General features: G+C 40.9%; 2 protein-coding genes and 1 non-coding gene across 5 annotated transcripts in view; all 3 read left to right on the forward strand.

Annotated features, from left to right (window-relative positions):
- The first annotated feature begins 286 nt into the window (after window positions 1-286).
- Window positions 287-25,550, forward strand: cdc27 (cell division cycle 27). 2 transcript variants are annotated; one of them, XM_042085724.1, is made up of 19 exons: window positions 287-505; window positions 1,974-2,049; window positions 3,176-3,323; window positions 3,982-4,107; window positions 8,839-8,936; window positions 9,246-9,418; window positions 10,386-10,600; window positions 12,943-13,054; window positions 13,453-13,568; window positions 15,586-15,685; window positions 15,989-16,193; window positions 16,289-16,461; window positions 19,366-19,518; window positions 19,668-19,876; window positions 20,158-20,275; window positions 21,524-21,652; window positions 21,782-21,856; window positions 22,198-22,363; window positions 24,103-25,550. In XM_042085724.1, the coding sequence occupies exons 1-19, from the start codon at window positions 479-481 to the stop codon at window positions 24,183-24,185; spliced, it is 2,502 nt and encodes an 833-aa protein (XP_041941658.1). In that variant the 5' UTR covers window positions 287-478; the 3' UTR covers window positions 24,186-25,550. The 2 variants fall into 2 exon arrangements, with proteins under 2 accessions (XP_041941658.1, XP_041941659.1); XM_042085725.1 differs by having other exon boundaries at window positions 291-505; window positions 24,106-25,550.
- LOC121706351 lies at window positions 21,306-21,442 on the forward strand. The gene has a single exon (XR_006031024.1). It is a non-coding gene; the product is annotated as a small nucleolar RNA SNORA50 (small nucleolar RNA).
- A 974-nt stretch (window positions 25,551-26,524) lies between the features above and the next one.
- kansl1b (KAT8 regulatory NSL complex subunit 1b) overlaps window positions 26,525-27,828 on the forward strand; it is a 72,389-nt gene continuing 71,085 nt past the window's right edge. Inside the window, exon 1 of one of the 2 annotated variants that reach the window (XM_042085710.1) lies at window positions 26,525-26,545. The gene's annotated coding sequence lies outside the window, so the exon portion shown is untranslated. Of the gene's footprint in view, window positions 26,546-26,591; window positions 26,685-27,828 lie in introns of those variants that run through there. The other variant, XM_042085709.1, reaches the window with a different exon arrangement.

Genomic DNA, 27,828 nt, shown 5'->3' on the forward strand with positions numbered 1-27,828 from the left:
TACATATATACATATATCATTTGAAAGAGCCATTTCTAATTTAAACTGACATAAACTTACAATTGACACTTTTGATTAGCTTTTTAGTCAAAGATCCTTGATTACTAGCTTTAACCCTCTCTGTTTTAGTTATCCTTGGTTATATGAAATGATTTTTAAATTGCCTTTTCTCTTGGAATCTTAAATTTAAAATATTTTTACAACATATAGAAATGTAAAACTTGTATCTTCTGTACAGAGCAAGCGACTTTTTGCCTGCAATGTTATGGTAGATGTGTTTCGGTTATCCTCGGCAGTAATCGGTTTTCTTCGTCCAAATATATTTGAATCGGAAATGTCCGGAAGTTTTCGTTGTCGCCGATAACGGTTGGTATGTTCAAATCTTCGTATCTACTTCTGGCCTGGATACTGAACTAAGAAAGGTATAGGAGAAAGAGGGAAACGAAAAAGGAGAAGAGCAAAGGTGCTTGGCAACGGAATGACGGTGTTGCAGGAACCTGTCCAGGTAGGTCTACAAAATAAAATGTTTGTTCAAGGTTTGTTGTCAAATGCATGAATGCTTACACTAATATGAAGCAGAGCTTACACTTCGCTAACGGGAAACCCCACTACTTCTACACTGCGGCCTCAAAACAAATGGCCCGGCCTAGCTTGTACAGGTAGCTAGCTATTTAACAATTGTGTTAATAATATTGAGAAGAGCACTGGATATATAATGGTTATTTTGCAAAAAGTGTGTACTGGTGTGTTATGGGTAGTATGCTATGACTTGACAAATGTCTGCGTTGTCTTCTAAAAGGCAGCTTGATAACGTTAGCTAACATGCTAGCAAGCTACTAATTGCTAGCATCTAACGTTGACGTTAACCCGTTGCTACCTGAGATCTTTACTGCAATGCTAACTAGCTTGCATATCAGGCATACCATTTGTCATACAAGGCTAGCAAGTTGACAGTCACTATAGGCACATTTGCTAAACTGGCAAGCTTACTTTGTTGGATAAACGCATTGACTATCAGCTAGCAGTTTATTGTTAACAGTTCACATAACACTAACGTTACCGTGCAAGCTCGTACCGCTGGCTAAAAGGAGGGTTACCTCTTACCTGCTAGTTTTGCAAGCTAGTTATCTAGCTACCTAGGTTAACTGTTAATATAGGCATTCATGGCCTTAACCTGATAACTAACGTAGCTTGCTAACACTGAATGGTCTCTAAATCACATCAAGTCTTTAAAATGTGTCTTGCCAATCTGCCAGACACCTCCAAAGTACGACACATCCTTAAGTAAGGTTAATGATTCGTAGTTATGAATTAGATGATGAGTCCGTCTTGATATAACATAATCTCTTGCCATGCCGGTTAGCTGGCTAATTAATATGTAAAGTAACACTAAACATTTGGCATGCCTTTGCTCTTTGTTATGTCTTAACGTTACTTACCAGTAACTAAAACTGGGGAACCTAACCCCCCCCCCTGTCGGTTATGTATGTAGGGTAACGTTAATGTTATGGCATCGTAAACTGATGGGTCAGACGCTCAGTTTGATTGCTATACATGTTACTTGTATCAATGTGATACCCTTTTGCTCCTGACCTGCTGCTTAGACGATGAGGGATGAGTATATACTATAGTATGCGTTAGCGTGAACCCTAAAATCATCCCGTTTAGTGCAGAGGCCCTCAAGGACAAAGTTAGTATTTGCATTTGACTTTTCAGAGCCCTCTCTTTTCCCTTTCGCTCTATCACTGTGATTGCTAGCTAATTAACGAGCCCGTAGCTCCCTCTGCATTCACAGTAAAGAGAGTGCCGATGCCTCTGTGTCGTCTGGGTATGTGGTTTGTTTGACATGTCCTAACCATAGCAGTCTCTGGTTCCATGACACATCTCTGTAAAGATGCCTGCACCTTGGAGTTTAATGTTAACTCATGTCTATCCCGTTTTATTTCTAAAATGTCTTCGATTTTCTCTTCTAGGCTGCTGTTTGGCACGCTTTAAACCACTATGCCTATCGTGATGCAGTTTTCCTGGCTGAAAGACTCTATGCTGAAGGTAAAGGAGGCTAAACGTGTATCAGTCACAGTCTTGTCTAGCCCTATAATACCTCTGTTTGCTGATTTTATTTTGAAGAATAGTGTTTTGTTTCAAGTCTGACTCATTGGTACAAGTCTGCAAACGACCTGGGTGTTTGCCATCCCATTCAGTATGTTTACAAGCTCAATTTTTCCTGTATGAAGTTAGGAGGCACGTGTGCATCTTCTAAATTAGATTAAGAAGCTTGTGTCACGATGGCAACTTGCTTTTTGCAGTAGAGACACACAGATACACATGTGCAAATCATATTTACTGTTGCTTTTATCAGAAACCACAAACTTTTTATCACATGGAGCATTTATATAGTAAAAATCACTGAGATAAAGAATCAGAGAGAAATGTTCAGACTGAATATGATTATGGGTTGTGAGGCTGATACAGCCATCAAAGGCTGTGATTAATTTGACACCTGAGTGGTATTGAGATGAATGGAACAGAATGGCTACACTGTCAGCGCTTTCATAAGGCCCTGCAAGGGGAGTTCGGCTTGTTGTTTGAAAATCATTTGGATGCATTTCTTTGTAGAGCTTTGCCTAGAAACCTAAAGACCATTTACAAAGAAACATTATCATCAGTGGGGTTGTAGCAGAGACTTTCTAATGAGGAGACACAGCACTCAAAAAATCCTCCATAGAAATGCATGGGGTTAGTTTACCCCAATATGGCAGTTGTCTACACATATCCCACCCCTTCCGCGGCAAAACGTCGACATGTGAATACATTGAGCCAATCATGTGGTGTGTTGTGAATACATTGAGCAAATCATGTGGTGTGTTGTGAAGACGTGCCAATCATGTGTTGTGATCTCACCGCTGGAGCAAGGTTGGTGTCTTGAAGCCTTGCGCATGCGCATGTCTGCCGAAGTACATGCCCGATAAGTGCCCAAAAAGCCGCCGAGTGGAGGGACTTGCCTAAAAGGACTTTGGTTGTAGTAGACTCTCAGTGAAGAACTGTAATTAAGATAAAATACATTGGAGAAAAACAATCCCACCAGGGGATGATGTCCCCTATCTGGTACTTATGATGGTTTACTCACTACCCTCTCTGTCCTTTCCTCTTCTTCCTCCTCTCTTTTCCTCAACAGTGCATTCAGAGGAGGCTCTCTTCCTGTTAGCCACATGCTACTACCGATCCGGAAAGGCCTACAAGGCCTACCACCTTCTGAAGGGTCACAGCTGCACCACACCGCAATGCAAATACCTCTTGGCCAAGTGCTGTGTAGAGCTCAGCAAGTATGTGCCTCATCCATTTATTCTAATATGTTGTTGGGATGCTGATAGTATTTGGGCTATTGGACAAAAAATGTCAGTTGGTAGCAATACATGCTTCTTTATGTCTGCTATTGTTGGTTTTCTATTTGGGGTGGGTGAGTAAAAAAGGTGAAGGTGAAAAGGTGACTCATCTACGATTTTCTTGGGTCACTCAGGCAGACCCAGGCATGATGCCAGCATCCTGTCAGTAGGTTTTGATGGTTAAATGTTTGCTCCTTTGATATTTTGTGGATGGCAATGTATATTTTGGCCACACACTATGAACTTCAAATAAGGCTATGCTTTTAATGTTCACTTGACACCACAGAGTGAAGGGCTCGGATCATATATTGTAACTAATTGCTAGAGAGAGCTTCTTCACTTTCGAAAAGCTTAAAGATCAAAGCTGGTATTTATTATATGTAGACAAAGAACACCTAAATGTCTATAAACATTTCAAGAAATGAGGATCGTTCAGTATGTCTGTATGTGCCTAGATAATGTGCATATCTTAATGAGTGTCTGATTCCTGTCAGTGTATGTTTGTACGTCTGCTGGTTCATATTTGGTGTGTATGTAATGTGTGTTTGTTTCAATTTATGTATTCATGGTGTGTGTATTTGTGTGTGCATTCCCTCAGACTTGCAGAGGGAGAACAGATTCTGACTGGAGGAGTCCTGAATAAACAGAAAAGTCAGGATGACATAGTCACAGAGTTCGGAGACTCTGCTTGCTTCACATTGGCTCTGCTTGGTCAAATCTACTGGTAAAGAGCACTAAATACTTCATTTTGCACATGTCCTCTGTTTGATACTGTGACATAGGCAAGACTTGGTGGATTTGAAATGGAGGGGTATGTGTTATGTATTTGGGCTGGCCTTTCAACCATCAGTTCAAAGAATCAGTGATTTTTTTTTACGGAGTGATGGAAGAGGTTCAAGAACTCAATCATTACATCTTACATAACTTTGTTGTGTCATTATGCTTTTTTGTGTCATTTTTCTCTTGGAAATCCTATGCGTGAGCTAGCGTGTCAGCTGGATTAGTGATGTGAGCCAGCGAGGAGAGATGTCTAGGAATGTCACAGGGGGCCTAATTTTTAGTCTGTTTGATGAAGAATACGTGAAGTTTGAACCATTAACATGGGTGAAAGGTGAAGTAAATAGGCAGACAATGTTATCAGTAGAGTTAAGGCTAATGTGAATAACTAATAATTGCTCCTAAACTGGCAGCATGTGGCATTCAGAGACAAAAGCAATGATTATTGACATGATGATGTTGTCTTTAGTAAACATTGAAAATCGTCTCATCTTCAGTATCCCTGTATGCAGGGCAATGTAGCATGTAATGTGAATGCTATTCACAACACATTAGTGGTTGGCTAATCAGTACAATCTGTAAGTAGCCTAGGCTGCAGGTTAAACCATTTTAAATCAATGTTGCAAATGCAAGCCTAGCTACTTGAGGGGTAGCCGGTGTCGCTCACCCCCGAAATGGGAATGGCGAACTCCATACACTGCCGTGCTGAAATATTAATCTTATTTGTTTGGCCTTTTCTTGCTTAGATTTCTGAGGTTATTTCCGAGGTGTCTGCCAGCCAGTTTGTTATGTTAGCAAGTGAACTTTTTCACAACTGCCCACAAAGTACTCCTTGCTGGCGAAGTGCTGATTTCAAAACATTGATGACAAATAGAGACTTTACAAACAGATAACCCCGTCATTGTAACCAAAATATGTCTGAGTTTATTTGCAAAGCTTATGTCTGAACTAGCATGTTGACTGGTCCCTACAGTAGGCTGCTTGAAGCATGAAAGTCACACATTTTAGGTCTTGGACCTTTGCTGCAGCAGCTACTGCAGCCGCCTCCTGTTCCTCCATCATCCTCAAACACCTCTGTTCCTTGTTGTATTGCGGCTTGTACAGGTAGCCACAAGCATCGGATTAGCGTCCCAGATCTTCAAAATCTTCTTCTACCATATCAGTTTTAAAACTACCTTCCGCCACCGTCGTTACTTCTCAGCTTTCTCCGAAGAGCAAGAGCTCAGCCTGTTGGCATAGCTTCAAAGAAAGATGGCGGACACTATTTGTACATTCTGGGAGTGAGGTCCCATCCTCTCTGGGCAAGTTAAAAACAGGCAGAACTAGCGATGTAGTCTCCAGCCTCTGGCCAAAAAATCCTCTGATGCTGCAAAATGACCATTTTTGAATCATCAGAGGATTTTTTCCAGGCAAGAAATACAGATATCTCATCTCAGGGGAAAATGAGGGAGAGAAGCACAATCATTCAAAAATACCACCGGGTTTCTAATGATACAAAGCTGAATGCAAATCGGTGAAGTATCCCTTTAATATGAAAACTATTGTCTGAGTAGGCTATTGTTAATGATAATAGATAGCCTAAAACCATTTTTTTTCTAGCTTTTAAGAGTAAGCTATCAACACACATAAGAAAAGGTGTAATGTAACCTGTGCTTAAAGTGTGATTTGGCAGGTGGGGGAACCCTCAAATCCAGTGTCGGTGCAATGGGGAAAAATGACTTACAGTGGGATAATATAGTGCTCACGGTGGGATAATATATTGAGTGTCGTGGTGTAGCAATACAAGAATTGTTAGCATATTGGTCACCTGTGGCTATTCTCACATCCAGTCAAAATAGCTCCCATATTGATTTGTACTAGGGGCGTCACTAGAACTGCAATGGGGCACAAGCCCCCTTATGGGGGGTCCGTGGGCATGCTCCCCTGTAAGAAAATGTTGTATATTTTAACATTTAAATGTATCAATCTGGTGCACTTTGAAAAGAAATTCAGGGGTTAGACTTGCTTATTATGACCGCCGCGCAGCGAAGCGGCGGTCATATAGGTTTAGTCAGATTTTTTTTTTTTTTTTTTTTCACATGTCCAAATTTCCGTCAAGGATTCCCGGTACACGAAACTTGGTGGGCATGTAACCCCACATGGATAGCATGGAACCATCGTTTTTCGTTTTGATCTGTAGCCCCCCCCCCCCCCGCTGGACTGGACCCCCCGAAAGGAGGGTAGGGCAGACACAGTTTTCTGTGAATATCTTGAGAACCGTAGCAGAGAGGGTTAAAGCGGAGCGAGAGGCGCAAACGTTCGACAATTTCCGCGTTCGATTATTGCAAGGGGGAGGGGGGAAAATCCCCCTTTATGCAGACCAGAGTAAACCCTCGCTGCACTAATGTCAATGGAGACTTGTGGAATTTTACCAATAAATTGGTCATTATGTCTTTCTGGATTTGTTGAGAGTTTTTTGGAAAATTTTGTCATAATCTGTAAGTGTTTGGGATCAATTCAAGCCTAAAAGTGTAATTTTTTAGCGTTCGGATTTGTAATAAAATAACTTAATATCAGACCATGCTGCTGCCAGTTACTGTCCGGTTGTTAGCATGCTAGCTAGCCTCTTAGCTAAGGTAACATTTTAAACGGAGAAGTGTAATTTCTTTGAAATGACAACTAGCTGAATAACATTACTGACATTAGTTAAAGTGGATAGTTTATACTCAAGTGAATTTGCAACAGTATATTAAGTTTAAGCGAAGTCCTTCAACTACTAGTCACTTGTTAGCGCATAGCTGTATTGCCATAGCTACTCCCATCCACTTGTATAGCATTTTAAGCTAGCGTTAGCTAGCTAGCTAGCTCGGTTCACATGACTAATTAAATTATTCATATCATGTCCTAAAGAATGATTCATTGGTATCATACATGATTATAGACAATAATACTGTGAACACAATTATGTTCATCTGTTCTTATTCCTTATTAAGAGAGAAAGTTTATTTAGTGACGTAAGGTGACACTCCCACTTATGCAGACCGGAACTGTCCCGTTTTGCTCCCATAGTAACGAATTACGTTGCTCTATCTTGCTAGTAATCAAGGATCTTTGACCGTAGGGCCTAGGATGACCAATTTTTTCTGTATGTTTGCCTCCAGGGGTCATGTTAACCCATTCCATGTGCATAAACAGATACACACGCACACACATACATTCACAGTAATCATACGTATGACACATACTCACACAGTAGACATATGTACGCATGCATGCACATGCACAAACACACATACGCAGACAAACACACAAGCACGCACACACACACACACACACACACACACACCCACACACATAAACATAAATGTGTGCACGCACACATGCACACAATTCAAGAATTTCTCAGAATTATGAACAGGCAAGATGGGGGTGGGGTTGTATAAAATGAATTTTACATGTGAAATCTATGAACTAATCATGTTTTGGTACTTGTTGTCTAGCAGATACCAGTGACAATTGAGTGTGGATAATGCAATTTAGTGAGGATCATATAGACAGTTAGAATCATATATATATATATATATATATCTCTATCTATCTATCTATATCTCTGTATAGGTGGGATTGTTTGGAATCTGGCAATAAAAGAAACACGATGGTGAAATACTCTATGGCTAAGCAATTTACAAAAATGTATGTACTGACATAAATAGTTTGTAACATTCTGGCCCAAAGTTGGAGACCATGTAGATTACTTGGAAATTGCTTATTGTACAGACATACTTTATGGCCTCATATTTGGGAAGGTCAGCTGTTTATTGTGCTATACAGTTTGCCATGTGTTGAGAGAAGAGTGAGATATTTCACTGAGAGTAATGAGTGTGCTGAGCTCTGTGCAAAATTAAAATATTATTACATTCTATGCAAGTTCAATGATAATTTTCAAAGATAATTTTCATTTATCAGAGCAACTTGGCGCTTCGTTCGTGTGATGCTCGAGGCTGTGAGTGATATCTGTGTGGCGAATACTCCACAAGCAGTTTAGTTGAACCTAGACTTCAGATTTTACAGTTCAGTTCTAGTGTACGTGCTGCGACCTGTACTGTGACTTGATTTGCACTGGTTTCCTTTGTGGACAGATTGTGTGACCTTAACATTATCAGTGTGTTATTTTAGTTGTATTTGTTGTCATGTTTAAATTGTGGAATTTGGATATTACTTCACCTACGACTTTACATTCATACACATACATACACTCCAACATACACTTGCTCAGGCTAGAACAGCAACTGTAAACATAGCGACTTTATCTGCATGCGTGAACCGCCACAAATGCACTCAAATCAGACAGGAGAACCCCGAGAACATAATGTCGGGAATGGACAAAGGGGGCGGGAAACGCATGAAGGCAGGGCCAGGGTGAACCTGAAGGAGAGGCAGGGTGCAATTTGACGGTGCATGCAAAAAAAAATTAACTTTTTAACTAATTTTACAATAGCATCGCACTATATCGTTGGTATTTTGAATCTATTTATTTACTGCGTTCTGGCCCACTTTAACCCCTGAATGTAACAATGCAGGGATCGCTTTGGGTCGTAAGAAACGCAGACATTTATTTGTTTTATTTATTTGTTTATTTATTTATTTATTTATTTATTTATGAATGACTGACCGACCATGTTTAATGTTTGCCCTATAGCAAAACAGACCGGCTTGCCAAAGGTTCAGAGTGCTATCAGAAGAGCCTGAGTTTGAATCCTTTTCTTTGGTCTCCCTTTGAGTCCCTCTGTCAAATTGGTGAGTTTCTGATTTTTCTTATTCAAAGTCCATAGTTATTGAAGTCATTGTTGCATATGGCAACAATGGTGGCAATACTGACTTTGATTTAGTAAGCCACAAGTCACGCATTGGTGGATTGAATAAAACAGAAAACATTGTGCTAGATGTTATATGATGTGAAAGTAGCTACATGACAGATGCTTGTGTGTGTGTGTGGGGAGTGGGTGGAAATGAACTTTTAAAAATGTGAATGTCTCCCAGCCACTGACAAACAAATGGTCAAATTCATCATTTAGCTGGTCTAATTTCAGTGTATGTGTTCTGCAGGAGAACGACCTGACCCAGAGCAGATATTCAAACTGATGTCCCTGCAAAACTTCAGCAGTGGGAGTGGAGGCGGCGTCAACCAGCCACCAATCAGCCCTGCCCATACACCCAGTCACAACCCAGCCCACCGCCCAGTGGACAGCATCCTCATGGAGACACCACAGGACACCTTAGTAGGTCTTCATTCCCCTCTTCCCGCCCCACAAAAGCTGGAATTCATGCAAATTGATTTAAGGTTACATGGTAGTGAAAAACAAGCTTCACGTAAGGTTAAAGTTGACTGGTATTTAGCAGACGTTGTTATCAAAAGTGATACAGACATTGATGAAGGTAATGGCGGATGGCTTTTGTACGACAGACACCCAAAAAGTGGAACAGCAATAATTTTATGACATGGTCATGATGATGTTACTGATGTGGTAACCGCAACGCAGAAAGTAAAATTTATATTTCTGAGAAAATTGCGCTAATGTGCAGACATGTGACCCACTTGTGATGAACAGCAGCCATTTTTTGATTTGATGATGGGGAACCTCTTATGTAAGGACCAATAGAATGTTACTCTACAGTAGAATCTTTGATTGAAATGCAGAGACTAACACAAGGGAGAGATGGGTGGGTATGCATTTAAACTGAAGGTGTGAGAATTTAGTGATGGAAATACGTCATGTTATTGTTGATTTTACTTATGGAATAAGTTAGAATCGTGGCATTTTGTATTATGTGTAGTTGTGAGACATTACTCATTTGGAAGCAGTGCTGAGTTTGGAGATGTTATAATAACATTGTCATGTAGCACAAGTATTTTTAAGACTGGCGAAATACATGTCTGAACAACCTGTTAGGTAGTCACATTACACTAGCTGTTTGGAAACAAAAGCGTTACTGGCAGTCAACATTGTATGAGTTTCTCCTCAACCATCATACAGTGATGAAACAGTTTGCAGTATAGATGCCATTTACCACTGTTTGCAAAGGACCATATTTGTATATAAATATATACATAGTTGTAAATATCCTGGATTTAACATGTCTGCCATAAACCCAAATTTCTATTTTGGTTGCACCCTTCAGGTGCTGTACTTATGTCTTGAAGGTCCTTAATAAAGCTCCCCTCCCTTTTACTTGTCTCAATCTCAGGAGTTGAACCGCCTCAACCTGGAGTCATCCAACACCAAGTACTCTACCCTGAGCACAGACTCGTCCATGTCCTACATAGACTCTTCGGTGATCTCGCCCGACTCAGTGCCTCTGGGCACGGGCGGCTCGGTTCTCAGCAAGCAGCCGCAAAACAAGCCCAAGAGCGGCCGCAGTCTGCTGGGAGGCCCCGCTGCCCTCAGCCCCCTCACACCCAGGTAACACACACACACACACACACACACACACACACACACAGCAAGGTATGGTTAGAAGATGTGCATGCACTTCAGTCTTTCATATGATTACTCCACAAATCCAAGACTCATGGCACATATATGGGCAGCCGTGGCCTACTGGTTAGCACTTCGGACTTGTAACCGGAGGGTTGCCGGTTCGAACCCCGACCAGTAGGAAGCTGAAGTGGCTGAAGTGCTCTTGAGCAAGGCACCTAACCCCTCACTGCTCCCCGAGCGCCGCTGTTGTAGCAGGCAGCTCACTGCGCCGGGATTAGTGTGTGCTTCACCTCACTGTGTGTTCACTGTGTGCTGAGTGTGTTTCACTAATTCACGGATTGCGATAAATGCAGAGACCAAATTTCCCTCACGGGATCAAATAAGTATATATACTTATACTTATATACTAATCCACACATTAACAATATATTTTATGCAGCCTTAACTTGTGCATCATGTTTAAATCATGAGGTCAAGGTTATGATTTTAAAAATGTAATAATTGGCGTTGAATAATCCATATTCACTCATAACTCTACCTGCGTGACCCATGCGCAATCTTCGCTCATAGATTTTTGAGAGGAAAACTATTAATGTGAAGGGAAGTGGCAGGCTGCCCTTGTGTCTGTGAGCTTTATGTTTACAGACTGCAGTAGGCAGCATTGGCTCTGTGTGGTGGAGTGGAGGAGGTCTGTTCTCTGTGTGCTTGCAGCCTTATCCCTGCCTCCTAATATGGCTGCCACAGCTGGCCTCCATTCTACACTCCCTGTATTGGTAGAATTCTTTGAGCTCTCTGAACAGACAATAGCCTGGTACACCAGACTCCCTGCTTCGTAAACACATTGAGAGGAAGATCTCCGTGAAATGAAAATGAGCGGAGATGCCAGACGGGTGGGGCCAGGCTAAAGATGGAGGGCAAATCTCCAAAATTCAAGTAAAAATCAACTAAACCCCATAGTTAAAACAAGATTAGCAGAACAGGTGAAATGTACAAATTTGAGTGGAGTGCAGGTTATAGATGGTAATGCTACACCAGCATGCACATTATTGAAGTCAATTATTCCAAACTTGTTTGGAATCTCTGCCACACATGAAACATTTTCTGAACTTGCTGGACAAACTAGTTCTAAATGATTGACTGATACGGCCAAAGCCCAGTCATTAGTTCATACCGCTCATTGCCAACTTAGCATCGCATCATTCTGTTGAACCTTAGCTTTGTACAATTGCTGTGATCCTCAGCCCAGATGTAGTGCAATTGTAGTAAAAGCTAATTCAGGCATATTTACTCTGTACTTATAACTCCTAATGCAACAGACTATTTAAACTCCACAACAAACTTGCTGAATTGATGTGTAATGTGGTTAAAAAAATAAATAAATCGGGGACTACTTCATAGGTGTGCAAATATTTAAGCAATAAGAGGCTGAGGTTTTTATAAAATGGTTACTACATATACCTGGCACATTTGAATAAAATGATCATACACTGGTAATTGCATTTGTTTCATTGCATACTGATTCATGGCTATGATTTCAGTATAGACTGGATGATTGAATAATGATTAAGTTAATGACGGACTGTAACAACACTCACTGGTACTTGCAGGTACTTACAGGTATTATGGCCCATGACGTGTGTGTGTTTGCTTATGTGAATGTCCAAAGGGGTATTTCATAAAACCTAGATAAAGGATTAAACTGGGATTTTTGTACCCTGGAAATCTAGAGTTCCCGTGAAAGCACAATTTGGATTGTCTCTGTGAGACACTCTGGCAATGAGACTAGGATTTTTGGTTATCCGGGCTGAATTTAGCCTCGACTTAGTTTCAGAAAAGAGATGGCACATAAAGTCATATAAAGGCATAAAGTCATACTATGTGCATCTTTGCAGTGGCAAACGCTTTCCTAATGACGTCACATGCCGATATTAGGAAGCACTCACACATGTGGGTGCATACATAAATTTGTATTCAGTTGGTCCACTACGCCTTCTTTCCCTGTATTACAGAAATAGCCATGTTTCTCCATTCAAAAAAGAAAAACTTTATTTCGCTGTTATTCTATATCAAAATCGGTTGCTCACATTGTGTGAATGACTCTATTTGCTGCCTCTTTTTTTAATTCCAACCGTGGGTTGTTTGGAGAAAAAACGAGAACACGCACGTATCCTGGAAAAATTAAACCGGGCTTGTCCTAGTCGCTTCTACTCATCCTGGATTGCCGTTAGTGAAACGTTGTGCTAGGATGACCAGACCACGCTTGGTCAAGCCTCGCTTTGTCACTTGGATTTTTTTTAATTCTGCCTTTGTGAAATACCCCTCAGTTTTGGTATCCTGCCCCTGGAGCCCAGCCCGGGAGAACCCACGTACCTGCAGAGCTATGGTCACAGCGGCTCAGGAATGGAGCCACCTCCCGCTGCAGGTCCACCAAAGAAGGTGCAGTACCCTTGGATATGCTCCTCTACCTTGCCCCTAAGGAAACACCAATCGTTTAACATCACCACCACCCCAGTTACGCCTTATGTACAGCACGCTCTTCTCTCTGTCCCGCTTTAGTAAAGATTAAGATCAATTAAAAAAAAAAAATTGGCTTAAAGGAAATGTTGTTTGGTGCTGTGAAAAGGATTCTGTTCTCTTAACGGCTGAGTGGGTAGGTTTTTACATTTAGTGTGTGTGTGTGTGTGGAGGGCCTCACATTCAATACAGTAATAAAATATATGTTTGAATCAATGGGGCTCTGACTGTACTGTGTTTTTTTTTAATTTTTTTATTTATTTATTTATTTATTTATTTATTTATTTATTTTTTATTTTTTTATTTTTTCTTTGTTCCAGTCTGTCGCTCGAATCAGCCAAGTTGGCACAAAGTCAGTGTTTGCACAGAGTGGGAACAGCAGAGAGGTCATCCCCATCCCCTTCAACCAGACCCAGACCACTGCCCCACAAACCAGGTATGTGTCAGGGGTGTGGGGGTGGCGCCTCTCATAGGTCTAGCCTTCTGCAACAACAAACAAACTGTGTTTTTGTTGATGAACAAAGATGATGTCTATGACAAAATTGCTGTTTTGTTAAGATTGTTCTTTAGAATTATCCATGTAGATTATTCAATAATTCTCTGTTTTGGGCCCTTTAAAACAGTGGATTGTTTTTACAATAGCTTTCTGTGTACTGGGCTGTTATGCACAGTAGGTCCACATAGACAAACTTCGAGCATTGTGCTACAACAAACTAGTATTGTCATTACTACAAACTAGTAATATCATGATAGTCTTAATTATTAATCAATGATCTAGTAAGTAGTTGTACTTGTAGCATTAGTAATACTGTTAAGATTATTCAGGGGTGTGATTCTTCCGTTTTTAAACGGAATTCCGTTTTTTTGGACTTGAAAATGAGACCCACACAATTCGTATAGATCCGATGACACAGGCCATTTTTCCGAATATCCGCCGCTTCTAGTGTATCTCGTTTACTAGTGGATTTCATTGAAAGTGAAAGTAGACGGGATGCGTTGATCAGCTGCGTTCTGAAGAATGCTTGATAAGTTCAGTGTGTGTGGAGAACTAGTTTCTGAACAGAAGCAATGAAACAAAGGTCAACAAATTGATTTAAAGACATCATGTATGAAGTTTTTTTTTCTCGTTTTGGCTTTGCATCAGGTGCGCTTTTAGGATTTTCCGATAATGAATCTCGTGATGCTGATATTGAATTTTAATTTCTGCGCGTGTAAGCTGTGCTTGAAGTTAGCTGTGACGGACTAGCCTAACCTTACAGGTTTTCATAGTTTTAACACACAAAGCCTGTCTACCTTAGGCCTACTACATTGTTTAGTTTGCCTTGTCATTTACGCGTTTGTCCAGCCGTTCACCTCCGTGAACCTTGCGCCCCTTGTCTAAAACATATTTCAGCATGCCGTCTCACCATGAGAACGTAACGTTATGGTGACTGTGCTAAGAGACCAAAGCTTTGGCATACAAAAAACTCTTGCACATCATATTGAGCTGAATATTTAGTGGACATAGCCTACTGTAGCATTGTGCTACAGTAGGCTATGCTGATAGATAAAAAGTCCAATTTAAAGGCGCAGTCCGCATTTTAACCTTAGCTCTCCATTTAGTGTGTGCTCTTTTAAAACTAGTGTTGTAGCCGGTTATCCTACACAATCCTGGTGCAGTTAAAACAGAGCCTACCATTTATTTTAGGAGGAGAGGTGTAGAACCTACAGTGTTACTTTGGGAGGAGAGGAATCAATGTAATTTGATTCTCTTTGGAACTGAAATATCAACAACCTTTAAGTTGCAATCTCTTCAATCAGCATCAATATCAGTAGGCCTATCACATGATTCACTATTTTGTACGTAGGCCCAGAGGACTGTTAGGGGACAGGCTATATATTATCATCAAGTAGGCCTATAGTAAATAATGTACTCAATGTTGGTTTAAGTTATAAACAAAACATGTTATAAATGGAAAGAATCCATGGTTCTGCGTCACTGTTGGCAAAATGATCATGATGGCCTATATATTTCAGCCATATTTGGTTTAATCTTGTGTAGGCCTAGGCTACTTTGCTCTATTATAAATTAGTTTTCTTTAGGCCTTATAGGCTGTATTGTAATATGCTATAATGTTTGAAATATATGTATCTCAATGTATCAATACTTCCCGTAAAAGTAATCAGATGTCATCATTTAAAGGGTTATTTTTCATCCGGGGGGGGCATGCCCCCCGGACCCCCCTAGCATATGAAATATATTTTCTTTAAGGTCCTTTTCTAGTGCCACCCTTGCATAGGATTTGCCCCATGTATTTTATGAAGTGTAGGCGATGGGTAAATTAAATATACTGTAGCCAACACTATAATACACTAAAGTACACTAAAGTATGTTTTCCTTTTTTTTCTACCTTTGCCAATCACACCCCTGAAATTATTCGATGGTAACCTAACCAAAGTACTTTGTCTTTTAGTACCACACCTCAAGTGCTGAGCCCAACCATCGCTGCACCTCCTAATGTGCAGCCAAGGAGAAGCTCCAGACTTTTCACCAGTGCCAGTTCTACTGCCAAGGTACACACACACACACACACACACACACACACACACACACACACACACACACACACACACAATTGCCCTGAATTGTATAAGCCCTGCATAGGCCTGAGTGTTGGAGCCAATAAGTCAGTGCAGTTTTAGTAATTTCTCTTTCTGTTTCAAAGTTTGTCAGCAGGCAGATGACTGTGAAAAAGGTTTCTCGGTGGTGAAATGTTAGTTTCCTTGATTGCAGGGCAATGTAATTGCACAGGGTTTATCATTGGTTTGAAATGGAGGCAGACATTTGTTAGACTAACTGGGCATTCCCTTTAACAGGAGAACAGCAAGAAACTAAAAATGAAGTTCCCCACAAAGATCCCCAACCGAAAGACCAAGACTAAGACAGGTAAGGGGGGAATCACGCCCTCCAACCTGAACGAAAGCATCGAGCTGCTCAAACTCGACTCCTCCATCTCTGAAGGGAAGGGCAGCCTGGGCTCCTCCCAGCTGCAGGCTTTCACCCTGCAGAAGGCTGCTGCAGGTAGGCCACTCGGATTCCTCTATGAAGAACGTCTTCTGACCGCCTTAGGATCCCTCCTGTCAGTCACTTCCTCTCTCTCCTTTACTCCTCCTCAGATGGACTGATGAGCCTGATGCGGGACATTGGGCGGGGCTATGTGGCTCTCTGCTCTTACAACTGCAAAGAGGCCATCAATATTTTGAGCCAGCTACCAACTCACCACTACAACACCGGCTGGGTCCTGAGCCAGATTGGACGCGCACACTTCGAGCTGGCGGAGTACACGCAGGTGAGGGCAGGGACAGATAAACTTGTAACCCCTTCTTAACGGGTGTGTGCACAGGCACTAGTTACAATACATAAAACAATTAATTAAATGGCATAAACAGGATCCTGAAGGTCTCAGCGGTGGAATGGTGAGCTGGCTGAGATTTCTGAATACCAGTAGGCTAACAATTACAGACAATAAATTCAATTAAATAGCGCGGTGCCTCCACTGTAAAAATACTACACTTACCGTATAGCTCGTGTATAGTGCATTCCTACAGAATTTAAATAATCAATGTGAAAATAATAAGACTAGTGGTGAAGGTAGTTAAATGAATTGCCAATACACCCAAAGTATAATGAAATATAATAATCAAATATTTATTTAATAATAATAGCCACGTAATCAAAGTGACAACCCAATAGCTGAGAAATGTCAGCGAGCGAACAATTCACTCAAGGGGAAAACCGAACGTTAACGAATGGTAACGTTAAAGGTTAAGCTACAGACACCAGTGTGGAAGACAATACAATATACACAACTCAAGTTAAATCACAAGAATATACCAATCACAACAATATTATTAATCATATATAATCAAATAAAGCACCGAAGCACAAATAGAGTCTGTCTCCGAAGGAGAATGCAACAGGAGCTAGCAAGTCAGCTACCCAGGTCAGGATAGCTTCAGCTACAAAATAGCACTGACAAATAGCTAGCGGAAAGTCTGACCAGCACTTGACCGGTAACTTAAAAGAGAAGTAGTTAACAAGTACGATGCGCCGATGTTACGGAGTAAGTGGGCCTATGAACTTGTCCAATGGTCTCCACAAACTACAGGCAGCAAAGTATCCTCTCTCTCTCCAGTGCAAACCCGGACCGTGACTGATGAGCCTTCTCCTCACTGAACCTTCAGTTTCACCGCAATTTCGCGGGCATAAACAAATAACAGATAATGATTGACTGCTTAAACAATTCAAATAAAAGCAAAACAAAGACATTTGATTGGTTCACATGTATAGAATGTCGTAAATCACAGAAGCAAGTAAATTACAAAGCATTCTGGTACATGGAGTAAATTCATACAGTAACAAAAGGGTAGTACAAGGTTATTAAGCATACTGGAAAACGTCAATTTTACAGGTGCTTACATACTGATTGACTTTGAAGGATGCAGGTAGCTTAGGTTGAGTAGTTGCCTTGCTCTGGCAATATTATCTCAAGTGATGGCTTGAAGATGAATTGTGAAGTCATCTGCACTAGGGGTGTAACGGTACACAGAAGTCACGGTTCTGTTCATACCTCGGTTCAGACATCACGGTTCGGTACAAGGAGGGAAAAGCAAAAAAAAAAAAAAATGCGGAAGGCATTGTTTTATTGTGAATGTCTCAGGCTGTAGGGCCTACTACCTAGTGATACAATCTCTCCCCTGACCTAGCTGCAACAGCCTGAAGTGTGCAAAGTAAGATGTAAACAGTAAACAAGTACCCCACATCCAGGGGTGTCTTAATACAACCCCTGGCCCCTGGGCTACCTGAAGCCCAGGTAAGCCCGTGCATTAAGGCGCCCGTGCCAACATTATCTACAGACTCCATCTGTAACTTGTAAACAAAATAAGACAATTGCAAATTACATAGAATAATGATTTTTAAAAATCCACTTAGGCGAGACCAACATCCATGTTTGGTTGTATATAAAAGGGTCTAAAGTTTGCCTCAATATTTTTCAGTGTGCATACAGTAATATTCTACTAACTGTAAAAATGTCACACTATTTTGCTTTCTTTAAAAAAACAAACAAAATTGCTCCTTTCATTTCATAAACGGACTAGCCTACAACTAGAAGTCACATGACTTCACCCTTCGCATGGTTTGTTTATTAGCCTGGTTAGCGTTGACACTTAACACTTAATGCCAGCTCTTCATGTGAGAGCACAACACAATTTACCCTAACGTAAAGGTAATCACCACATGGTTTACACCTCTTTCCGTCATTACAAAATAATTTTAAGCCATACGTTTTGGCCCTATTTGTATGTCTAAAGGCTGGTGAAGCACTGTAGGGAGACTTTTTTTGTTTAGTTTCAGTGATTGGTAGACCTACATCTGGGTGATGCCGTCGTATATGCGTTAGCATATTCAATGTAATTCCACTCGCATACCCAACAACTGATGAAACAACGCTGACACAGTCTTATCCACCACTCTCTCGTCTGTACTACTGTAATTCTCTATTCTACTCTACTACTGTTCCCAAACTTGCGATGTTAGAGACCTCTCTTGTGGGTCGCCACCACTCGCCATACCCATTCTTAATGCTGTTATCTCTGACTGACTCACTCGACTGTCGACCTGACAAAAAACTGTAACCTACATAGGCAGACCTTGGCTACCTAGGCGCTTCACAGAGCTACGGCGGGACTACCGATTAGGTGTCCCTAAAGAACTTGCGTATCTAACAGTAGTTCTGCATTGCATTAACTAATTCGTGCACAAGTTTTATTTATTTTTATACCGTGTATTCTCCGTGTAAATTCATGCACCGAACCGTGACACCCGTACCGTTATGGTTCAATAATGATGCATGTACCGTTCCACCCCTAATCTGCACACTTCAGACTGGCCAAATGCATGCAGCCACGTAGAGGCACAGACAAAATGGGTGATGGAGAGAAGTGGTGTCATTATTTAATTTGAGACTAGTTATGATTGAGTGGTTGTCCTGAAACATTTGATCTTTGTAATGGTATAATGGATATCATGATTATGAAATCAGTTGTGTATATGCAGAAAGTGATGTTGTCTTGGTGTCATAAATAAACAATTGCACTGGCAAGGAAATGTTTTATTTATCATCATGACAACCCGTAATTGGTTGGATAATTATGAAGACTTTAAAATTTGTATCTCCATGTCACTGACCCAGGCGGAGCGGATTTTCTCAGAGGTGCGGCGGATTGAGAGCTACCGCGTGGAGGGCATGGAGATCTACTCCACCACTTTGTGGCACTTACAGAAGGATGTGGCACTCTCTGCCCTGTCCAAAGACCTCACTGACATGGACAAGAACTCACCTGAGGTATGGCCAGCCTATGCTATTGATAGAAATATGAAATGTTTGGTTATTTTTGTCTAAAAAGACTTGTGACTTGTACTCACTTTTGTGTGTTTCTCTTTTTCTCGTTTCTCTTTATCTGATTTTACGCCCCACTCCACCCCTATCTCCAGCCTTGGTGTGTAGCGGGTAACTGTTTCAGTCTTCAGCGGGAACATGACATCGCCATTAAGTTCTTCACGCGTGCGATCCAGGTGGACCCCAGCTTTGCGTATGCTTACACACTCCTGGGCCACGAGCTCGTGCTCACGGAAGAGCTGGAGAAAGCGCTGGGGTGCTTCCGTAACGCCATCCGCCTCAACACACGCCACTACAATGCCTGGTAGGACCACCGTGTCACAGCACCCTATAACTACATGGACTAGATGTAGCTGATGTCTGTGTTTTGTGTACCTTTTGGTTTTGTTTTAGTTTTTCTTTTAACACATTCACTTTTCAAAAAAAGTGTTTTACAGGGTTTTTAAAGGACCAGATCATCAGTATTCTGTTGTATTTGGGGCACCTGTAGTCTCAATAGTGATATTAATATATGTGTTTGTTTGTGTTATAAGTTGTTCCTGTGCCACTTAACTCCCTCTCCTCTGCCATCTTTCCTTGCTTCAGGTATGGCTTAGGTATGATCTACTACAAGCAGGAGAAGTTCAACCTGGCAGAGATCCACTTTAAGAAGGCCCTAAGCATCAACCCTCAGAGTTCAGTGCTGTTGTGCCATATTGGAGTGGTGAGTCTCTCTTAGGGATGTTAACCGGTAGCCGTTTAAAGCCGTTTCTGCCGCCGGTTAAAAAAAAAAAAAAAAAACCTTTTTAAAGCTCCCGAATGCCAGCCAGCGTCTGTTATTACACTGCGCACACACGTGACTATGGCATGATGATAATTGTAACAATGTAAAGTGTTATTATTCATCTGTACTTAAATGGCATGACGACAGGAACTTATTGCAAAGGATTTTGTGCAGCACGCTACAGAGGCTGTTGGCAGTCGGTAAGTTTTTTTACGAAGACGTTGGTTAATATACTTTCCTGTAACACCACCAAATGTAGCGTTCTCTGTTTGTGACTTTGTAACGTGAGCTTTTTATAGCCCGAGCTCGGTGCAGCGTTGCATGGAAGGTTGACGTTGTGCGTAATGTGTGCCTGTGCGCAGGGAAAGCAATTATTTTTCTCCCCAAAACAAAACCCTTATTCCTCCACAAGTAGTGGACAATGATTGGGGAAAATGTATAATACAAAGGGCACAAACTAACATTGTGTGACGGGAGCCTAACCATTCTAAAATGGGGGGATAACTTGTTTCACGGGCAGAGAAAGACGCGCGACAGGACACGGGTATCATAAATGGCAGTTATAGAATTTTCGGTGACCGACTTTAATGAGGCTCAGTGGCCGGTTAAGATTTTTTTTTTTTAAATTTCGCCATCCCTAGTCTCTCTTCTTCCACTATATCCTGTATAGGCCTTGGTGACGTTTGTTCTACTTGGGATGTAGTACATTGTTAATATCGAAAACAAATTGTCATGTAATTTTTTTAAGCCACTTCCATGACGTTCACTTTCTCTTCCTCACTCTCTCCAATGGCTGTATGGCATACACACATGATGTTACCCACCCCTAAAACAAGAATTTTTGTCAAGATGTACTCAACTATAATAATTAACCTCAGTACACAGGAATATAACATGAAGCTACTTCAGCAGCAACAGTCAATTGAGAACTTGATATGATATGTTCTATAAGGAGATACACAGTACTAACCGGCACTGTCTTTGAACCTGTGTAGCGTTGCCATGGCTCCTTGGGCCAAGCAACAGTGTCAGAACAAGTGAAGCTTGTTATAACTGGGGCTTCATGACATCTCCTCCAAGTGGCTCTTTTAAACACAATCTACTTTCTGCTTGTCATCATAAGACTGTGGTGCGTTCCCAGTGAAGTCTGAATGCCACCCTCTGAGCTGCCCTTTGTCTTAACTGCAGGTTCAGCACGCACTTAAGAAATCTGATCACGCCTTGGAGACCCTGAACAGAGCAATCAGCATCGACCCCAAAAACCCACTATGCAAATTTCACAGGGCATCCATTCTCTTCGCGAATGAGAAGTACAAGGTCTGTACCAGTCCTGCTCTTAACACTCTTAAATTTCTGTTGATCAACATGAATGCAGATGTGTTGGGCATGGGTCAAGCTGCTTTTACAAACCACGGAAATAATGAGTCTTCTATGATGTGTCTTCAGGCTGCCCTACAGGAACTGGAGGAGCTGAAGCAGATTGTGCCCAAAGAGTCTCTTGTTTACTTTTTAATAGGAAAGGTAAGCTGGACTTTCCTATTTAAGCATGTGTGTGTTTGTGTTTCCCATGGCTTAACATGGTGAGCCCCCATGTTCATGCCCCAAGAGTGTAGTGCTGTAGCTGCCTGGCTGCCTTAGCTGCTGGCTGCAGCAACTCGAGCTAGGTAAAACCAATTGTTTTCGGCGTTGTCCCATACCGACAGTACTCGGTGACCTCGCGAAATGGAGGTCTATATGAAAAATCGCCAGAGTTCTCCTTTAACTGTTTGCCATTACACCTTCATGGAGAAATCTACCAAAACCTTTTTGGTATGGGGTGTTTTGCGAACTCAGTACTGATGCTGAGTCTGTTTCCTCCTCAGGTCTATAAGAAGCTCGGTCAGACTCATCTGGCACTCATGAACTTCTCCTGGGCCATGGACCTGGACCCCAAAGGGGCCAACAACCAGATCAAAGAGGCCATAGACAAAAGATACCTCCCAGATGACGAGGAGCCAGTCATCCCTGAGGACTACCCCTACTATTCAAGTGAGACCTGCCATTTCCATGCCTAGGAAACGGGTTCAAGCATTGAACTGTTATATTAACTCATTGAATGCCAAGCTGTTTTTGGGAGCTTTGTCCTAGAGTGCTAGCAATCTAGACCATTGTTGATGATTTTTGTACAGCCACAGCATATTCTGTGTTATAGCTATGAACACATACAATGGCTCGATTAAAAGGTGAGACTTTAAGCTCTCGGTGGGTGCAAACTGTGTATTTCTACCTCTGTTCCTGAGAAATCCCAAGCTAAACATTGGCTAGTTTTCATCAAAATCGCTGTTTTTTTCTAGAAATGGAGATATAACGTCTTTCATGAAATATGAAGTGTTGCCTGTTACTTACTTGTGTAAACTTTCCGGGAAGTGATCAGCGAGACCCGCGAGACTGCCACCTAGTGATAGACCCACGAAAATGGCCTGGTTTTGACCTGACGTGCATGCGTCACTGATTCGACCCAAAGCGGCAACCGAGTTATGATAAAATGTCCAGATTGTGCGTTTTCAGAATTTCATATATTCGTCATATATTTCATTTCCATTCATCTCAGAGTTCCCAAAATCACATATAAGGTGTGTTAGAGTGTTTAGTTTCATAATTTAAAAAAAAAAGCTAAAAACGTAATTTTACGTTTTTGGCACTCAACGCATGGGAAGGAAAAACGTAATATTAACGTAATATTACGTTTTTGGCACTCAATGAGTTAAAATCAGACCATTGCTGAATCAACTTATCTTGATATTTCCAAACTCCTTGCAGACTTTGATAAATTATGGTCCCTCTATCAGTTAAGCGTACTACATACTCGCCGCACCCGACCGGTAGCGCGACAATGTCACATCAAATTTGTGTCATTTCCTCTGTCGCACGAGAAATTTCAGCCTCGCACAGTCAGGTCCTGCACAGGAGATTTTTTTTTTTTCAGATGCGCGCGACAAGCAGGATGAGCTTGAAGCCAAGATCAGGGAGCATGTGTGACTATACAGACATCAACCACATTCAGGATTTCATATAGCCTAGCCCACATCTTAAATAAACATGTTTGAATAGTCAGTTTGAGAAGAGAGGGAAATTAACCTGGCTAGGTTACCAGCGAGAGTTCGTGATTTCTGAGATCTGCTGGATAAGTTAATGAAGCTACCAGAGAGAGGGAATTAAGATGAAAGACCTAGGACCCAGGGACATGTCAATAATCCAGCAAAAGGTAACAAAGATATTTATTTTCAACCAAAGGATATCTAAGACCTGAAAAAAATCTCTTTCCACCTCAGGAAATTACACAAACTCATTTCTCAGCACCAGCCAGCTAGCTTACTTGCTAAAATTTCCCTCGGGATGAATAAAGTATCTATCTATCTATCTATCTATCTATCTATATATGGTTACGGCGCTCCCGTGATGTCACATTGTCGCGCTACCGGTCGGGAGTGGCGAGTATGTAGGACACTTTAACAAGCCCAGATAGTTTTTATTATTATGATCATATTACTATTTAAAGTCAGCTTTTTAAAGATCAGTGTACACTAGTTTGGAAAAGGATGCCTATTTGAGCTTATCCTCTATACTCAATTGTTTTCAGTAAATCCAAGTTGAATTTTTCCTCTCTTCACAGCCAGTGACCCTGATGTGGGGATGTAAGATTGGACCGTTAGTATGTCTGTAGGCTGAGATGAGCTAATGCACTGAGACCACCACCGTGGGGTTTACCGTGTCCTTTTTTCCCCCAGCAGCTGAGGAGTCGCAAGAGAGCAGCATGACTGACGCAGACGATACGCAGCTGCACACGGCCGAGAGCGATGAGGTTCTGTAACCCTCGCACACCTCTGGACTCACTCGTACCCATGCCAATCTGGAGCCCCCCAACAAAAAGGCTCCTCTATTACAAGATGAAAAAAAAAGAGGATGATTATGATGATGATGAAAAAAGGAATACAAACTGCTGCTAATACAGTACCTCCTCGTTTCTCTCTTTTTTTTTTTTTAAGAAAAACAAAAAAAAACAAAATCACATCTTTGTTTTTTTATGTTTGCGTTCTTCACCCTGTTGTCTCCTCTCCATCATGCCTTAGCAGTCAAAGAAAATCCAGCTCCAAGTCTGAACGTTCAATTTTTACATTGTTTTACTCACGTTAACCCTGAATAAAGGTCTCTAAGAGTCTTTAGTCCTGAGTCCTCTCCCTACTCTACTGTGCTGTATGTGTGTGTGTGTGTGTGTGTGTGTATGTGTGTGTGTGTAGGTGGGAGAGGATAAACAAGCACATAGTCGTTAAACTCTTCCTGAGAGATGCTGGGACATGTGTTCCGCTTCATCTCAGGGCCATACGCAGACTGAGAGGTCAGGGCAAGGATTCACTGTACCTGGTTGTGAATTCACAAATGTTCAAACAAGTAGTCTTGGTTACCTAAAAGAAGTACAATAAAGTGAAGTATTTAACCATGTTGTGTATCAAATGAGATTTTTTTTTTTTGAATTGAGGAACCATTCATCTATCTTGCTCAATTTGATTTATGTTGTCTACCCTGTTATTGACCTGTTCTCTCATTCAAATTGAGAATTTTGAATTTTAAACCTAGCCTTCCCACCACAATTGTCAGATAAGTCCATTTTAATTAGTACTCCTAAAAACTTCTAGCATGTTTCTAAATATTATTTCTCCAGATTGACAAATACCTGAACATATAGGGGATGATCCAGTCATCTGTATATTTTTGAATATTTGATAATCTGTGAAAGAAAAAGGCAGTACAGTATTTGTGTTCAACTGTGTTGAATTGTTTGTAACTCATTTCAGGCCTTTGTGTTCCTGACCAACTAACTGAAAGTGAAACCCACGCCCACCTTACTCCTCATGAACACTCATTTTTCCTTCAACAAGGTGGAGGAAAGTAACAAATGTTTCTGTAAACAAACCCTGGTACATGGCATAAGTAACCAGTGATCTGAGAAAAGCAGAAATGTCCATTTTTACTGAACCATGTGGTGCTGTAAAGCACAATGTGAGAAATCTTCTGACTTGTGCACACCAAGTTTTTTTTCCCCGCCCAATGTTTTATTTTGCAAGTGCATTGATGTCTTACTTTGAAATTGTACTGTCTTAGGGGATATGCCTGTTATTGTATATTTTACGGATTTAAAAAAAAATATATATAGAATAAATTACTTTGATCAAAGTTATTGAACTGGTTTGCATTTAAAATCTATCATTTCAAGCAAAACTTGATAGATAGAAATGTAAGAGTTTGATCACCTTTAGGTTAGGATGATAGGCTATAGCTGACCCTATTAACAGAATGTTACGCAAATAGATTCGTATATAAAGGACAATAACAGACTCGCTGAAGGAGACTAGAAACATGAGTGTAAACAGTACTAAAAATGTAGAATAGGACGTTAGACTAGTAATGACCAAGTTTTAAAACTATCATCGACATGCATGGATCATTTTAGTCGATGGGCTGAAATCGACCGATGGACATTATTCAACCTTACTTCTCAGTGAGATAATGACATGAATCTCAAAGGGACTGTTGGAACAGGCTATGTAGCAAACGGTGGCCACACTTGACATGCCTATTTGCAACATGAGAAGGCCTACAAATGAAGATCCAGGAGAGCAATTGTATTTTGGCTTTGGCACAACCTCTGGCTGTTAAAGTCCTATGGCGGCCAGGAAGACGTTTTTTGTAGCCTAATATACATTGGTCGATATTGACACAACGGCTGTATTGAAATTAGCTGCTTAGCAGTGAGCTTGCTTTGCAGCAAACAGATAAGATGCAGCGTCCGAACCTTTGTTTATTAACAGACTCTGCAAATAGCACAATTATTTTCTTATACCAAGCAAGGTTCTGTTTTTTAAACAGGGATATTGTAATAATGTAACCTCATAAATTGCCATTGATATTGACCGCAAAAGAAAAGTAAATAGGCTATAATCTCTGCCAAGTACACTAAACATCAAACTCGTCCGCACAAAATGAGTAATTCATATACATTTCAAATAGTGTCTGTAATATTTGAAAACAACTCCTGCAAACTTAAATTTGAACGCCCATTTTGAAAAGATGGGCAGAGAAATAACCCAATCAAAATCCTCCTTTTGCTTGACTGTCAAATCGCAGTTTCAGACAGGCGGGCGATTCCGGTTCAAGGCTGGTTGATCCGTGCAGGTAAGTGAACATGTATTCTAGACAGTCATGTTAAAGATAGTTTATTTTAAGAATAATTACCAATTTACCAGGTTTTACGATGGACTGTGTGTGCGTTCATCATAGTATGAACACGTCATGTTCATGTAGCTTGCATTAGGTAAGCCTGTGTGTAAGGATAAAGTAAATATTTACAGTGTTTGCAGTCAACAGGCCAGAATTGTTCGTTCGGTGTAATCGTACAGCAACGCTAACGTTAGCTATCCAATATTTACAAATAAATTAAAGCAGTCTCCTAAATTACACTGTAACAATGAGAGTATAACGTAAACTGTGTATTCTAGTGGAAATCAATTTTATTTCATTCAGCGGTGCAATATGCATGTCAAAACATTTGTTTATTAAAAAGTTGTAGTAGCTAACTAGCTCGCTTGGCAGCTAAGAAAGGTACAGAGAGCTGCTGTTAGCCAGCTAGTTTATAACGTTAGCTAGATTGTCAGCCAATGGAATAGGCCGTTTGGGAAGCTAGCGACCGTCTATATGGCATAGCAGTCTTGAAATGATGGAGGATTTCTACTTGTTTAAGACTAACGTTAGTTAGTTAGAGACAAATGATATCTGTGTTGTTTTTTTAACTGAACGTGTAAACATGGCTGTTACTGTTTTAGCAGTTATCCTTTAGTAATTAATTTGGTCTTCAGTTAACTGCTTACTACTGTTAGGTAACGTTACATTATGAAGTTATTTGGGGGCTAGCGAGTTAGCCAGCTAACGTTAACAGTTATTTCCGAAACTGTTCAATGAGCCAGTGCATCAGGGTGAAAAATAACACTTAGTTTAAAGTAAACAATGATATGTAATATATTATAAATAGGTCAGACCGAGCCAATTAATGCACGGTCTTGAATGTTTTACATGTCATAGCTCCGAAAACCCCAAGGTTACAGTAAGCATTATCATAGAAGTAACGTTAAGCTAGCTTGTGTCACCTCTCGTCAATGGCAATATCCAAGCAATGAAAATCAAGTATCAGACCATTTAACTTAATAAAAACCTGTTAGCAGCTACATTGAATCGAATTTAGTAGCCCTACTTGGAGCTCCCGACCATTGATTCATTCATGTAAAATAAGATCAAATGGAGTAGAACAGTTACCTAATTACATTAAAAACGAACAGCATGCATGCTCCAGACATTACAGTTTATCCTACATTTAGTTTACATGAAAACAAAGTTCGTGCATTTACACCTTGCAGACATCCAACTGTTATGCAGCAAGACAAGTACGACCAGGACGTTTGAAA

Source organism: Alosa sapidissima, chromosome 3 (genome assembly GCF_018492685.1).
Source record: "Alosa sapidissima isolate fAloSap1 chromosome 3, fAloSap1.pri, whole genome shotgun sequence".
NCBI classification, from domain to species: domain Eukaryota; kingdom Metazoa; phylum Chordata; class Actinopteri; order Clupeiformes; family Clupeidae; genus Alosa; species Alosa sapidissima.